This window comes from Limanda limanda, chromosome 22 (genome assembly GCF_963576545.1).
Source record: "Limanda limanda chromosome 22, fLimLim1.1, whole genome shotgun sequence".
NCBI classification, from domain to species: domain Eukaryota; kingdom Metazoa; phylum Chordata; class Actinopteri; order Pleuronectiformes; family Pleuronectidae; genus Limanda; species Limanda limanda.
In genome coordinates this window covers 1,030,467-1,044,380 of record NC_083657.1, presented here as the reverse complement: position 1 = coordinate 1,044,380, position 13,914 = coordinate 1,030,467, and the positions used below count along the sequence as shown (strand labels likewise).

Sequence of the window (13,914 nt, the reverse complement as noted above, 5' to 3'; positions counted from 1 at the left end):
TACAATCTCATTCTATAACCTGGTGACTAACACAACACAAGCTTAAGATACAGAAGCTTCAATAAAGGTGTATTAAACAACACAATTAAACTTTATGGCCTGTGGAGAAAAGTGGACTGATAAAAATGACTGAGAATTACAAACTGTCACAAACAAATGTCTGTTAGCAATTTCTACGTTTGTCATGTTGCTGTTCAATGTGTATATATGTGCATAAACAGTATTGTAGCAAAGAAAAAAAAAGCCCAGATATATGAAAAGTGTCCCCACTGCATTCAGGTGGGTTGAACACTTTCTATTTGACACAAATGAAGCTAAACGTCTCATTATCCATCTTTTCGACCCACTTATAGGGTTCTACTTTCTGCATGGCTGCTGCAAAGTTACAGTTAATACTTGGTGTTGAATTCCAGTTGTCGAGGTTGAGGACCTCACCATTGACCCAGAACCAGATGCCCAGGGTGCAGGTGTAGCGCAGCCCCAGCCAGATGAAGTCAGTCTTGGCCTCCCCGACTCTCTGTTGGACCCATTCCTGCTGTTTCTGATCGGTGATGGAGACCAGGTCATGGTGCTTCTCTCTGCAGTAATCCAAGGCCTCCTCCCAGGTCTTCTGTTCTTTGATCAGCTTCATTTGATCTGTCATGAACAAACACAGTGATTTGCTCATCATGGCCTCCGATAAAAAGCATCATAATAATATTAAGAAGTTCAACACTGAAGTAGCTGCTTGGACTTTTTGAGCCTAAACCAGAACGTCTGACAGTCTACTTAGAAAATCATTACTAATTTAATAGTGTTAAGCCGTTTCCAGACAAGAAATGAACACAGGATCATCTCTGGATATTATCCAGAGAAAGCAAATGTCCGAGTGAGAGGCTCCGCACATATTCCTCGAAGGAGTTCATATATTTACCACTGACAGAGATTCAGTGTGTACATACATCTGTAAAAACCTAAAGGAACAAATGGAATGATCCTGGAGTGCATCCCTCCACCCAGTGGTGGGATGTAACTAAGTACAAATACTTCGTTACTGTACTTACTGTACTGTACTAACAAAAGAGAAACTATCATATTTTGTTTGTCTAGAACTTGTTTCCCTTTGCTGAGTTATCATAAGAAGCATTGTGTATCATTCCTGCTGCTGATGAAAGGTCCAAGTTTACTGATATTCACATAATTAATTACTTAGTGGTTATACTTTGGTTTATTGTTCTTAGATGCAGACACAAGAGACACTTGTTTATTCTGTTTTGTTTATTCTTTGTTGTCCCTAGAAGTTCAGATGCACTAGTCCATTACTATTTGAACCTCAGCATCTGGGCTTCCAAATTTGTAAAATTATACATTATATGCATATTGATGCTATAATTTTTCAGTCAGTAGAAATAAATCCTGAAGAGAAATATTTTGGATTGTTTTGTGTCTGTATAGAATATAAAAAGCACTTTGCATCATTAAGTTTGGTGCTTGTACTTTTACTTTTGATACTTAAGTACATTTAATCTGAGCGACTTTAAGACTTTTACTCAAGTCATTTTCTTAAAGGTGACTTTTACTTTTAGCGGAGTCACTTTCAGGATATCTGTACTTTTACTCAAGTATGGTTTTAAAGTACTTTATACACCACTGCCTCCACCGAGGCCGAACAATCATCGTTTAGTTCGTATGGTGGAAATATAAAAGATAAAAGAAAGATGTCTGAAAACCTGAAAGATTGATTTGTCAGAAAAGCAGATTAAAAAACAAAATCCTTATCCTGTACTTACTGTTAGGCTTGTGACAAATGACGAAAAAACACTGACCTAGAAATAGAAGAAATCATTATTCAGTATTGATGCTGATAAAAAGCCCAAATCTTCATCACGAGTATCACTTGCAACATCTCACTTCCTCCAGTCATGGACTTCTACTGAAGTCGGAGTGCGGTCATGGAACAACCGCTTTAATTCATAGACTTAAATAATTAAATCTAAGTTACAGGACAAACTTTTAACATCAGTGTGTTTGGAAAAAACATCTTTAGAAGAGTCAGGGGTTAAGACCTATACTGCAGCCCGCCACCAGGGGGCTTCGGCTTCAGTTTTACGGAGCAGTCATGGCGTCCATCTTTCTGTACAGTCCGGGGTCAAACTGTTAAACTAATACAGATGAAGTTGTGTTGTGGATTTGTCGAGCTGAGGACTTCACACACTTACCCGTCAGAATGAGCAGAAACAGATTCCACTGCATCTTCACTGCGTTGGACGACAGATTGTTTCAGTCTGATGAAAAACAAACGGGATCTTTAATCTATTTTATGTAAAACATGATTTGCACCAGAACTTGCATCAACAAACCAACTGGAAATAACTCTACAAACTCAGAAATAGTTTGTAACTTGAACACTTCATTTCACCTTGAACATTTTTCATTTCAGTAAAAGACAAATTAAAAAATATGTGCAAAACAAAAACCTGAAATTTGTGCTCCTGTCTGGAAGATTTCAATGTTGTGCGTTCGATGTCTGTCAATCACAAGTGAAACACAAAATAAGACAAACAGCGTCAGGTCAGATGAAAGATTTCAAACAGACGTCTACACAGTGTCGTTCATCTCAAACCTGAACTCAACACAAACTGTGTCTTTGTTTGTGGAGCAGAAAACAATCAGACAACACTTTCTAATATTTGTTTTATCATCTTCAACCATCTTAAAAGGTTCAATTAGACTTAATTAAATCAAGTAAATACGTGTGTTCGTATTCTTACATTGTTCATCTAATTGCTATTACAGTAGCACACATGTTAAAGGCAATAAATATTTGCCTTGTATATGTAAATAAAGTGTTTTACTTACTGGTGGATTCTTCTCTCGGTGCTGAAGCAGCTCTAAACTCACACTCACCTCTGGTATTATCCTCAGGGCCTCATTTGAAAAGCAAATATAACAGATGTGATTTGCATGTTGTGAAAACAAACAGGGGAGGGGGTGGGGGGGACCTGGCTCAAAGTTCTCAGTTACTTTCGCCTCACGTGGTTTTTATTCATCTTGGTTTCTGGAACTAATATTGTTGTAAATTCAGGGGTAGAAGCAATAATTGGAAATGTAAAATTCCCGAGTGTTTAAACAATCTAAATACAAAACGTGTCCATTTTCTATTTCACACTCTTACTTTAAAATCTTCCCTTTGTGTTCATATATTAGAACAAAAGTTGTTACTGAACAGGAACATTTGCAATGAGAGAAAATGTCAAAACCCACACGTCAACACGAATGTAAAATGGTCTCTGTCCTGTTGCACCTGGTGAAGGTGAAGAGTCACCGGAGAACTAGAGGAAGGACGATGAGCTCCGACCTGCCGACCTGCTGACCTCTGACCTCTGAGTCGACTGCAATTTAAAATTTAGATGGAACATTCATATTCAGTGCTCGTCATCGCACAGTGTGCAGTGACACTCAAACTCCCAGTATTACAGAAAGTAATGTACAGACTCGTTACGGTATAATGAGTAAATATAAAAACTAGGGCTGTCAAAATTAACGCGTTAATCTATGAGATTATTGTGCCCGAGATTAATGCGATAAAATATTTTAACAGTTAACGCAACTTTGTTTACTTCCGGTGTGCGGAAGAAAATTCAGCTCCTCGAGCGAGCTGCCAGCGTCTCCCTCACCGGTGACCACTGGACGTCAGTCAGCCATGACATCACCTGCGTGTCACAGCTCATTTTATTGACAATGTATGGAAAACTAGATATTTTGCGTTGGAAGTAAAAAAGTCGCGTTATACAGCGGTGCGAAGGAATTCCTCGACGCACTTCAAACACAGCCCGTCAAAAGATAAGTCCCGTCTGCCGCCCTGACTCAGCACAAGACCAACATCTCCATGTGGATTTCACCGGAGCTGGCTGAACTGGAGAAGTTGGAGAAGCTACTTGAACCAGGCAGGCAACTCCACTCTATCCGTCCTCTCATGTGCACTTTTTTATCTTCCTCGGAATTGTGTGTGTTTGTGTGTGTGCGCATGTTCGTCTGCGCGGCGCTAACCGGGCTGCTAACCGGAGCTATGGGCAGTGGGAGCTGCTCCTGCTCCCACTGCGGGTCTGCGCTGGGGAGCTGGGGCTCTAGCAGCCAGGCTTCGGTCCACCTGACTCTGGTTCAAAACGATATGGTTACAAGATTGTATCTTCGTCTCCAGAACTCAAAACAGGTCACTCTGAGGAGGGCTGTTTGAGACAGGGTAACAAGGCGCTGTTTTAAATGATCCTTGTGGTAGTTTGATCGAAATATGTTCCAGACATTTCATTAAGACCCCAAGGAACCAGATCAACTGTGGTAAAATGGGCATACGGTGGGACCTGTGAAGTAGCAGAGATCTTCCTGTTTTCCATGTTTGTTTGCACTAGTTTTGAACTTTAACATGAGAGATTTGAATGTCAGGTCAGTTTACCAAGGCCACTTGTTATGCTGTTGTGTGTGTTGTTCAATGTTAAAGATGACAGTACCAATGGTGTCTCAAATACACCTCTTTTTTTACCTTTTACTAATCTGGATGTTTCAATGAAGAAAGAAGCAGTTTCATTGTTTCCAAGGACATTGGGAATATTTTCAGCTGGTTTTTAAAAAAATGTTGTTACACAATTTATCATACATGATATTTAACCACTTTATAGGTAGGTGTTATAGGCCTGAGCCTCTTTGAAAACACAACGTTGTGTAAAATACAGTCTGAAGTGATTACTCGTTAATTTATAAGATTTAGTCTTTAGAAGAAAAACAAACTTTTAATCGCGATTAATCTAGATTAATGAATTTCAAAATGTGAGATTAATTAGTTAATTTTTTTTAATCTATTGACAGCCCTAATAAAAACACAAGCTCACTACATTCAATATTTACCATATACTCATACGTGTTGTTTTATAAGTTTATCTTTTTTCAACACTCAAGTTTACGTTTAGATGAATTTAGATTTTTACATTTACCACATATTTATACATATTACAGTTTGATTTTGTCTAAATGTTTTATTGCGTCTGTAAAACAAATAATGTTCTAGAAATCAGCTGATTAATTAAGTTGTGTATACACCTACAATTCCTTTCCTTCCTCAGCAGCGTCACTCATATTTCATTATTTGAATATTAAAATATGGAGGAGAAGGACCTTAGTGAGAAAAGGATCCAGTGACGATGAGGACATCATTTCCATGATGTAACAGAAAGTCATAAACAAATGTGGAAAACTGTTTCCTGTTCAGCAGCCGACAAGCAGAGACATTTTATTTCAAAAAAATATACACATAAAATTACATTTGTACATTTGTCAAAATTCCACTTTGTCAGAAAGAGGACGGTCAGAAATACTTTTACTTTTAAGAGAAAATAAAAATACTTGATCACTGTCATTCAAGGGGCTCATTTCTATTTTTCAAGTTTGTTTACTTATGTTTGATTTTTAATAATTTAAGATTAGTTTTTTGCTTAATTTTCTTCAATCTTCATTTCATAACCTGGTGACTAACACAACACAAGCTTAAGATACAGAAGCTTCAATAAATACGTATTAAACAACACAATTAAACTTTATGGCCTGTGGAGAAAAACAGACTGAATTTTATATCTGTGTCTCACAAACATCGAACAAGAAATGATCTGTTCAGTGATCATCTCAGAACCTGGATGAATCAAACACATTTATATTTTCTTTAGGGACATGTCAGTTCAGTCCAAGTGGAAACACAACATCATTTGTTGCCTGCGAACAGAAATGATGTGCGTGTTTATTTGCATGTAGCAACGGGAAGTGAGATCTGATCACAGCAGATGAATTTTAATACGAGGTGTGAACTCAGACTTGTTATCGGATCCGTCAGCTCTGAGGGTGAAACATCACTGAGACACTTTTCACCTGAAAGTGAGTCTGATGTGTGTTCTCTGTGACTCTGCTGAGTGGGTCCCCCCCCCCCCCCCTGGTGAGTGGGTTCCATCTCCTGAGAGAAGAACTGACTGAGAGTCACAACCTGTCTCAAGCAGCTACAGCTGAAGAGTGAAGCTGAACTGAGATCAGCTAGAAACACTCTGAAGTTATTAACAACCAGAGTTTATCTCCAAGATTCAGCAGGAAACTGTGAGAATATGAAGAATTTAGTGGATTTGTAACAGCAGCAGCTCTTCAGGTTCAGGAAGCAGAGGATCATGGGTAATATCCAGAGGACACACACGACAGAGGACACATTGATAAGCTTTGTTTTCCCTCAACATGAAAATCACTTGGAGCCAAACAGAGTTATTCACCACATGTGGCTGCAGGGGGCGCTGTTGCTCTGTAGAGGATATGTAGTGCTGCTCTAACATCACCTCATGATCCGTGATATGTTTGTTTGTTTGTTTGTTTGTTTGTTTGTTTGTTTGTTTGTTTGTTTTTGCAGATACGGATCAGGCGATCACTTTCTCGTTCCATCGCAACATCGAGTGTTTTTCATTTTTGTTGATTTCTCAGAGAAGAATTCAAGGACCTCGTGAATCTTCGGTTGCAATTTGGAGCAGATTCAAATAAAAAATATGGATGTATTGAGTTTAAATTTGGCTTCACAAGGACTTTGTGCTCCCATGAGTGTTGTGTGTTCCTCATGCTCACAGGCTGGTAGCTGTGTGAACTCATCCTTGGCACCCGTTTCTCAGCTTATCTTTAAAGACATGAATCCCTGGTGTGAGTTCTTCCTTCTGCTCACAGGCCTTTGTTCGTTATTCTTCGTGTATCTCAAACTCTCGGCCTCGGAGAGAGTCGTCCATCCCTCTGACTCCTTGTTCACTGGCAGTTGAACGAGAGGACGTTCTGCTGGTTTCCTCGTATGAGGACTGCGGGACAGTGCAGGCCGCAGGTCAGCGTGTCCAGCCAGGACATGTAGAGAGCTGAGGGACATTCCCTCTGTGGCACCGGGAGGCTCCTGGACAGACCAGAGACAATCAGGACTCAGAGGATCTGCAGAGTTTTCTTGTTGTGCAGCAATTTACTCTTTAAAAACTTTCAAAATAAATGAACTCATGGAAGAGAATTGGGTCATAAAGTGAAAAAATTAAGATTCTTTTCCATTTTGCATTTCAAGATAGTGTCATAGTGCCTAGAATCAAATGGACATTTCACGATTAAGGTCGAAGCACATGACTATTAATATATAATATGATGATAACTAATCTCTCCTCTGTAGGAACTTAACCAAACAGCATGAAGTTGACACACACGTGTGAACTGGACTCACACAAGCACCAGGGTGGCCTGTTGGGAATTCCTCCGGATGATTTCGTTCAGTCGCACTTTTCTCTCAGACTGTGAAGAGAGGAAATCAGAGTGAGAGACCGACACTGAAGCAAGGACGACCCTGTCGGGACATTCTCCAAAGTTTGTCCGTCACACGTGAAGGACGCAGCAGGACACAGTCATTTTACGGACTCTTTACCAGGGGAACACTTGCAGGAAAAGTTCCACAAATTGTCCAAAGCAACTGACTTTGACTTTTACAAACTCACATACAGCATCTCTATGTCCAGAGTTCTGTGCAGGTCTGAAAGAAGCATAAGTTACACAACACAGGGAAACACACACACACACACACACACACACACACACACACACACACACACACACACACATACAACACAAACAGACACACACCTTAAGCTTGAAGGCCTCATACTCCTTGTCAGATATTTTCCCCGGGGCCCTTTGCCTTAACTCCTGAACCGAGACGTCCTGCTGCTGTTCATCATGCAGCCTGAAGGGGGCGACACTGTCCTCGAACCTACTCAGGCTGAGGCACAGACAGACAAACAGGACACACGTCACTTCGCTGTGAAAAGCAGAAATTAATTCTACATATTGTACAATGTAGATGAGTTTATTCAACCAATGTTGCATGAAGTGACAAGTTTTTAATGTAATTTGTCTTCTCTGACTAGAAGCCGTAGTTAAATGACGTGTTTCTGGTGACGTACTTCTTGGCGTGCGGAGGCTTCTCGGTGTCTGTCATCACGATGACGTCATGAAAGTCCAGACGGAACCTCGTCAGCAATGAGATCATCCTAAAAACACAGAATAGTTAGAGGAGATCACATTATGCTGAACATTATGTTGTGTACTGTTCTGTCATGTCCAATTGAAAAAGTTAAAGTATCACACTAAATACTACTTTGTTTTATAATACTTAAAATCAATACTTATAAATCGGCCAGTAAATATACTGACAAAGAGTAAGCGGTTTTTCCTAAAATGTCGTTTTAGGAAACTTAAAAGATAAATGATTTGATACAAACTTTAATTATAAACTATAAATACAAACAAATATAAACAAAATGACAGAAGTTTGATTTAGAAAATATTACATTTTCTTTCAATGCAAAGTAAAAGATGTTGCATATCTATTCTGTATTATTGAGTTTGTAAAACAATAGTTTTCAAACCAGCAAACAGAAATGCAGATGAAGATATGTCAGTGATAAGATAATAATCCTTTAATGTCAGATTTTCATCAGCAAACAGATTCGCTCAAGCTCTAAAAATGACTCCAGAATAAATCTAACTGCTTCCATCTTTTATAGACATTTAATTCCAAAGCACGTGAATTTTGCAGCTCAGGGAAATTGGAAGAAGAATCAGAAACATGGTGTCTCTCAGAGTTTGTCTCATGGAAGAAAGTGAAACCGTGGAAACGTACTCGCTGCGTCCGGCCTCCATGTTGTTCTCGTCTCCCAAGATGAAGACCCTGACCTTGCAGAGGCGCCAGCGCTTTCTCCTGGTGAGCAGGTAGGGCACCAGCAGAGTCAGACCTGGGGGGGGGGGTGGTCAACGATGAAGGAGCAAACTTAATATGCACATGAATTGATAAGAGGCCAAAATACAAGCTGAACTCTAGAAATCCTGGTGCCAGTTACCTCCGTCATCGGCCACCCAGTAGACGTCGATGGTCTTCTTGCCCTGGTCGTCCTGAAACACTGTCTTCACCTGGTCTCCGTCCCCTGCGGTGGACATGTCTTCAACTGAAACAGAGCAGGACAATCAGCCGAGCCTGGAACCCATGATGGTTCAAGCAGCAGCTCCTCTGTATTCTAACCCTTTGTCCCCTAATTAGCACTGATGTGTTTCCTTAAACTTTTTACCTACTGAACGTGTTCACCTGGTCGTCAGGTTTCCATGGCAACAGATTAAAACCCATAAATCTTTACAGCGCAGTAAGTTCTCACCTGATTCTCTAGCAGGAGACTGTTGGTCTTTACTTTCCACACTTTCATCAGGTTCGAATCCCTGGTTCACTGGAGGACAGACATTAACCGATGGTTTGTATTAAATTAAACATTAAACAAACATATCTTGGTGTCGGAACAATGAGAAGAAAGTCTGGATTTCTAACCTTCGAAATGAAACTGGTCAAAGACGTCCAGCCCGTCCATCATCCTCAAGATGCACAGACAGTGGTTGGAGTCGAACGTATCACTTGAGAAAAGAAAAGAAAGAAGAGATTCAAGTTTAAATATGAGGCCGAAAAGAAATACTAATTTCATATTCCTCACATAAGAGAGAACATTGTATTGATCACACTGACTTTATGGTGTTGATATAATCCTCGGTTCCCTCAGGAGAACTCTCCCTCCAGTTGCTTTTGAAGCCCAGAACCAGAGTGTTGGGCTTCAGCTTCCCAAGACCAGACGCCTTCAACCAAATGGGAGCAAAAAACACAGCGGACGTTTTGGAAAATAGAGGTTAAAATATATACTGTGAGTAGTTGGATGATTTGAATATGTGTAATAAAAGCAATGTTTTGCTGGATCTGTCAAATCAATGTTGTACCTGCAGCAGGTGTCGTGCTCCGGCTCTGAGGCAGTCGGCACTGAAGGGCGAGTAGAACGAACGCACCTTCCTCTTGTTCATCCACTTCACCAAACGCTCGCTGGCGTTCTGCGGACGAGTTTCTCGTTCCTGCTCCTAAAGGCAACAGATCCACGCACATTGTTATATAAGAACATTCTATAAACGATTTCAAATCAAGATAAAGATACCCAAGATGAATTGTGTCCAAAAAAATAAGGATTGTTCAGACTTGGAACCGTCCTTTGAATCAAAGGTACAATCCCTCTCTCTTATTTCATAATTTAATATTTCAACATTTTCTTGCAGGAGAAAAGAATCTGACGACTGACCATGATGATGTCTCCGCAGATCATGAGGCTTATGTTCTTAGTGAAGGTGCCGACAAAGTCCACCAGTGCAGGGCGCTGGTTGGGGGGTCCGGTCAGGACCAGACACTGGGGTCTGATGAACGTCAGAGATCAAAGCATCAGAAATCCCCTTTGAACATCTGAACCATTTCCACAGGACGACAGGATTGTGTGTTTGCTCACCTGAAGTTGTTGACGTGATCGTCGACACACGACAGAGAGACAGAGTACGACAAAGCCGTGTTGTATAAACCCGCCTGCACCGAAGATCCCCAGTTCACCGCTGAGGAATATAAAGTACACACAAGTGAGAAAAAGACGAAATAAATCAAATTTGAACTGTTTTCAGAACACAGCAAAAATCTTAAATCACAGCTTCTGTTGGTTCACGCTCACCGGGCTTGTTGTAGCTGACGTATCCGAACAGGAAGAATATGATACAGCAGGTGATGAGCGCAGCCCACCAGGTGAACACGAACATCAGAACCACAGAGATCACAGCTCCAAACAAAGCCGTCCATTTACTGTAGTACTGAAACGATGGCCTCCAACCTGAAGGGGGCGACAGTGAGAACGGGAGGATTTAAACATTTCATCTCACATATCATCAGGGGGCTTCAACGAGAGGTCGTGCCCCCATGGAGGTCCTGCAGGTTTTACGGCTCATTGATAAATGGCGACTCACCGGGGGAGTTGGTGATGGAGGCGTGGAAGCAGCTGAAGTTGATGAGGCAGTAGCAACACAGGAAGAAGTTGGTGATCAAGACGGCGAGGGAGTTCAGCTCAGCTGCGGCGACAGCGGAGGGAGAACCACGTTAGGGAGGCTGGATATTAAATAAGTCAATAACATAAATACATTCCTCCGTTACGTCCAGTAGAGACACACCGATGAGGACGAACGCCACGGAAATGACGTAGCACAGGATGTAGGCCCGGAGTGGCTCATCGTTTTTCCCATAACCCTTTGCAAAGAATCCAATGTACGGGTACAAGTTGTCTCTGCACAGACACTGGCAGAAAAAGAGGAAAATATCGATTTGTAAAACACCGTATTAACGTTCATTTCAAGCTACGACACTTGTGAGTTTGGGCGATTTGGAAAAAACAATGGTCAAAAGCTGATCATCCATATTTATCTTATTGTTTCTCACCTGAAAGATTTTGGGAGCGGAGACGAGGAAGCCGAGCGCCGACGACAGCGTGGCTACAAAGACGCCGGCGGTGTTGAGGTGGTAGAAACCCGCCACGTGGCCCGGCACCTGAATGATATCCATAACGTTTATGAACAGACAGATTTTAGACACTAGCATGTAGGGAAAATAGGAACGGAACAGAAGTTATAGGCAAAAGACAGAAGGGTACCTTAAAACTGTTGGCCAGACCATAGTCACATGACTGCGACTCCATGCAGCCGGTGAAGTTCCAGCCGAGCTCACATCCCAGACCCACGCAGCTCTCACTGAGGTTTCCCGACAGAACGTGACCGATGTCTCCTGAAGCGTCTCGTACGACACACGAAGCTAGATCCAGAAATCATAGAGTCACTTTAGTCAAGTTTTAGTTTTAAGCTTCTGCACAAAACTCTGCTGAAAACTGTGACACGCTTCAAAGTTAACAGAACACAGAGTTACATCCTGTTGAACGACTGCAGACACATTGTGTAGTTCACTTCATGTTTGGAATATTTCTGGACTCTGGAATGGATGATTTCCTGGGTAGCGGTTCTTTATATCGAGACGTATACTACATTCCCTCCACCAAGTCTCAGTTCAGAATCTGCAGTTTGGACTCTTGCTCTTTCATCGTGAAGGAACGTGATGAAAACAAACCCCTTGAAGGAGTTCGATCTTACCAACAGTTGCAGAAATAGCCAAATAGCTGATTGTTGTCCAGAAAATGCCCAGGATGGTTCCTTTAGGGATGGCCGAGGCCGGGTCCTGCAAAAGGAAACGATATCCGGGTCAACATTCACGTTGTAGTTGTTGGCAGCTGAGCTGGAAGAAGCTTGTTCCTCGAACCTTGAGTTCTCCGCACATGTTGACTCCAGACAGGACGCCGATGGTGGACGGGAAGAAAAGGGCAAACATGTGGATGAAGGAGGCGTCAGCTCCTCGCCAGGATGGTTTCACGTTTGAAATCAAGATGTCACCTGGACATGAAGAAGAAAATAGTCAGAATTACAAGTATATGTTTATACTGTATTCATTTCTGATATTTGAGCAAGGCATGAGTGAAAAATACTTCCAACTAATTCCAGAAGCCCAAACTCGTGTTTTACAGATATTATTTATATGTTTTATCAGAATTCACATGGTAGTATTTCATTTTCATTTATCACGCATGTGCTGATTGTAAAACTGACAGGAATAGATAAATAAAAATAAAGCTGCAGAAAATTTTAACATTTATCAAATTTAAGATTTTGCTTCTTATAAAACAATATACAATAATAAGAAAGCAGCCTAAACTCACCGTGGTAACCAAAGATGCCCTTGGCCTGTTTCTCTGGAGCGGGAGGAATGAGCGTTCCCACGAAGTAGTTGGAGAACGAGACCAGATAAACAAATATAAAGAACAAAATATAGGTCTGGAGAGAAGAGGAGAAACGAGTTATTAATAAACTGCAAACTACAGTGAAGCACCTGAGACGTGATCGGATGTTCTCACCTTGGACGACCACTTCACTCCAGCCAGTGAAATGAGCAGCAGCCCCGTCACCGTGACCACGCCCACAATACGGACGTCATTGACTGAATCGACCATGACGGCACCGAACTCCTGCAGCCGCCAATCACAATGTGTTCGTGTGTTAATATTCTCATCGCTGATAGAAGTGGATTGAAAGAGCTTGAAGCAGCTTCAGTACCTGCAGCAGGCCCCCGACCACCTCAGCGAAGCCCACCGTGCTGAGCGCACACGCCAGCGTGTTGGCGAAGGAGAAGAGCACCCCCACTGGTCCGCCGATTTCAGGACCCAGCGAGCGGGAGATGAGGACGTAGAGACCACCTGGACAAGGGGACGACAAAGACATGAGGGCGTCATCGGCAGAAAGATCATAAACACAAAGTTTGGAATGTCTCAGAGAATTGAGATCAGTATCAGATGAGGCCAAGGAGAAGAAGTTCAATCGAAGAATTTGAATTCAAAAGCAAATGTAGTTTTCCAAATGTCCGACACAAGAGGATTTCAGAACATTTACGTATTCACGAGGGAAACGGCGACTGACCTGAGGTCGCCCTCCCGTTGGTGGCGATGGCGGAGATGGAGAGAGCAGTTACTGAGGTCAGCGTCATGGACATCAGGATAATGAGCCAGGTCAGAACTGGGAGGAGAGGAAGGAAGGTGCTCGTCATTATTACAACACAATCATCCATACTATCGTGTTCTTACTCTTTAAAGATGGTGGATGTGCTCCTGATACTTCATCTGGCCGCGGCTGTGACGTACGTACGAGTTAACAAACTCCAGATACTTGTTTATGGTGGAACGTGAGGATTTGGACCTAATTTCCTAATTAGGTCCAAATTTAGGTCGTAAACCTAATTTGGGCGGCTGTGGCTGAGGGGTAGAGTGGTCGTCCTCCAACCTGAAGGTCGGCGGTTCGATCCCCAGTCTGAACCATCTGCATGCCGAAGTGTCCTTGGGCAAGATGCTGAACCCTCAATAGCCCCCCATAGAATAACAAAGTGCTGCAAGTAGATGCACTGTATGAATGTGTGTG

The 13,914-nt window shown here is 41.9% G+C and overlaps 1 protein-coding gene across 1 annotated transcript in view; it reads right to left on the bottom strand.

Moving 5' to 3' along the window:
- Window positions 1–6,792: 6,792 nt before the first annotated feature.
- LOC132996072 (solute carrier family 12 member 3-like) overlaps window positions 6,793–13,914 on the bottom strand; it is a 7,777-nt gene continuing 655 nt past the window's right edge. The window contains 23 exon segments of the mRNA XM_061066389.1: window positions 6,793–6,931; window positions 7,244–7,311; window positions 7,657–7,792; window positions 7,977–8,063; window positions 8,696–8,807; window positions 8,913–9,011; window positions 9,222–9,290; window positions 9,362–9,471; window positions 9,581–9,687; window positions 9,826–9,960; window positions 10,176–10,287; window positions 10,377–10,476; window positions 10,590–10,745; window positions 10,879–10,980; window positions 11,080–11,203; window positions 11,345–11,452; window positions 11,556–11,713; window positions 12,046–12,130; window positions 12,212–12,342; window positions 12,666–12,780; window positions 12,861–12,971; window positions 13,060–13,199; window positions 13,420–13,515. Of these exon segments, the coding sequence (XP_060922372.1) occupies window positions 6,793–6,931; window positions 7,244–7,311; window positions 7,657–7,792; window positions 7,977–8,063; window positions 8,696–8,807; window positions 8,913–9,011; window positions 9,222–9,290; window positions 9,362–9,471; window positions 9,581–9,687; window positions 9,826–9,960; window positions 10,176–10,287; window positions 10,377–10,476; window positions 10,590–10,745; window positions 10,879–10,980; window positions 11,080–11,203; window positions 11,345–11,452; window positions 11,556–11,713; window positions 12,046–12,130; window positions 12,212–12,342; window positions 12,666–12,780; window positions 12,861–12,971; window positions 13,060–13,199; window positions 13,420–13,515 (2,600 nt within the window).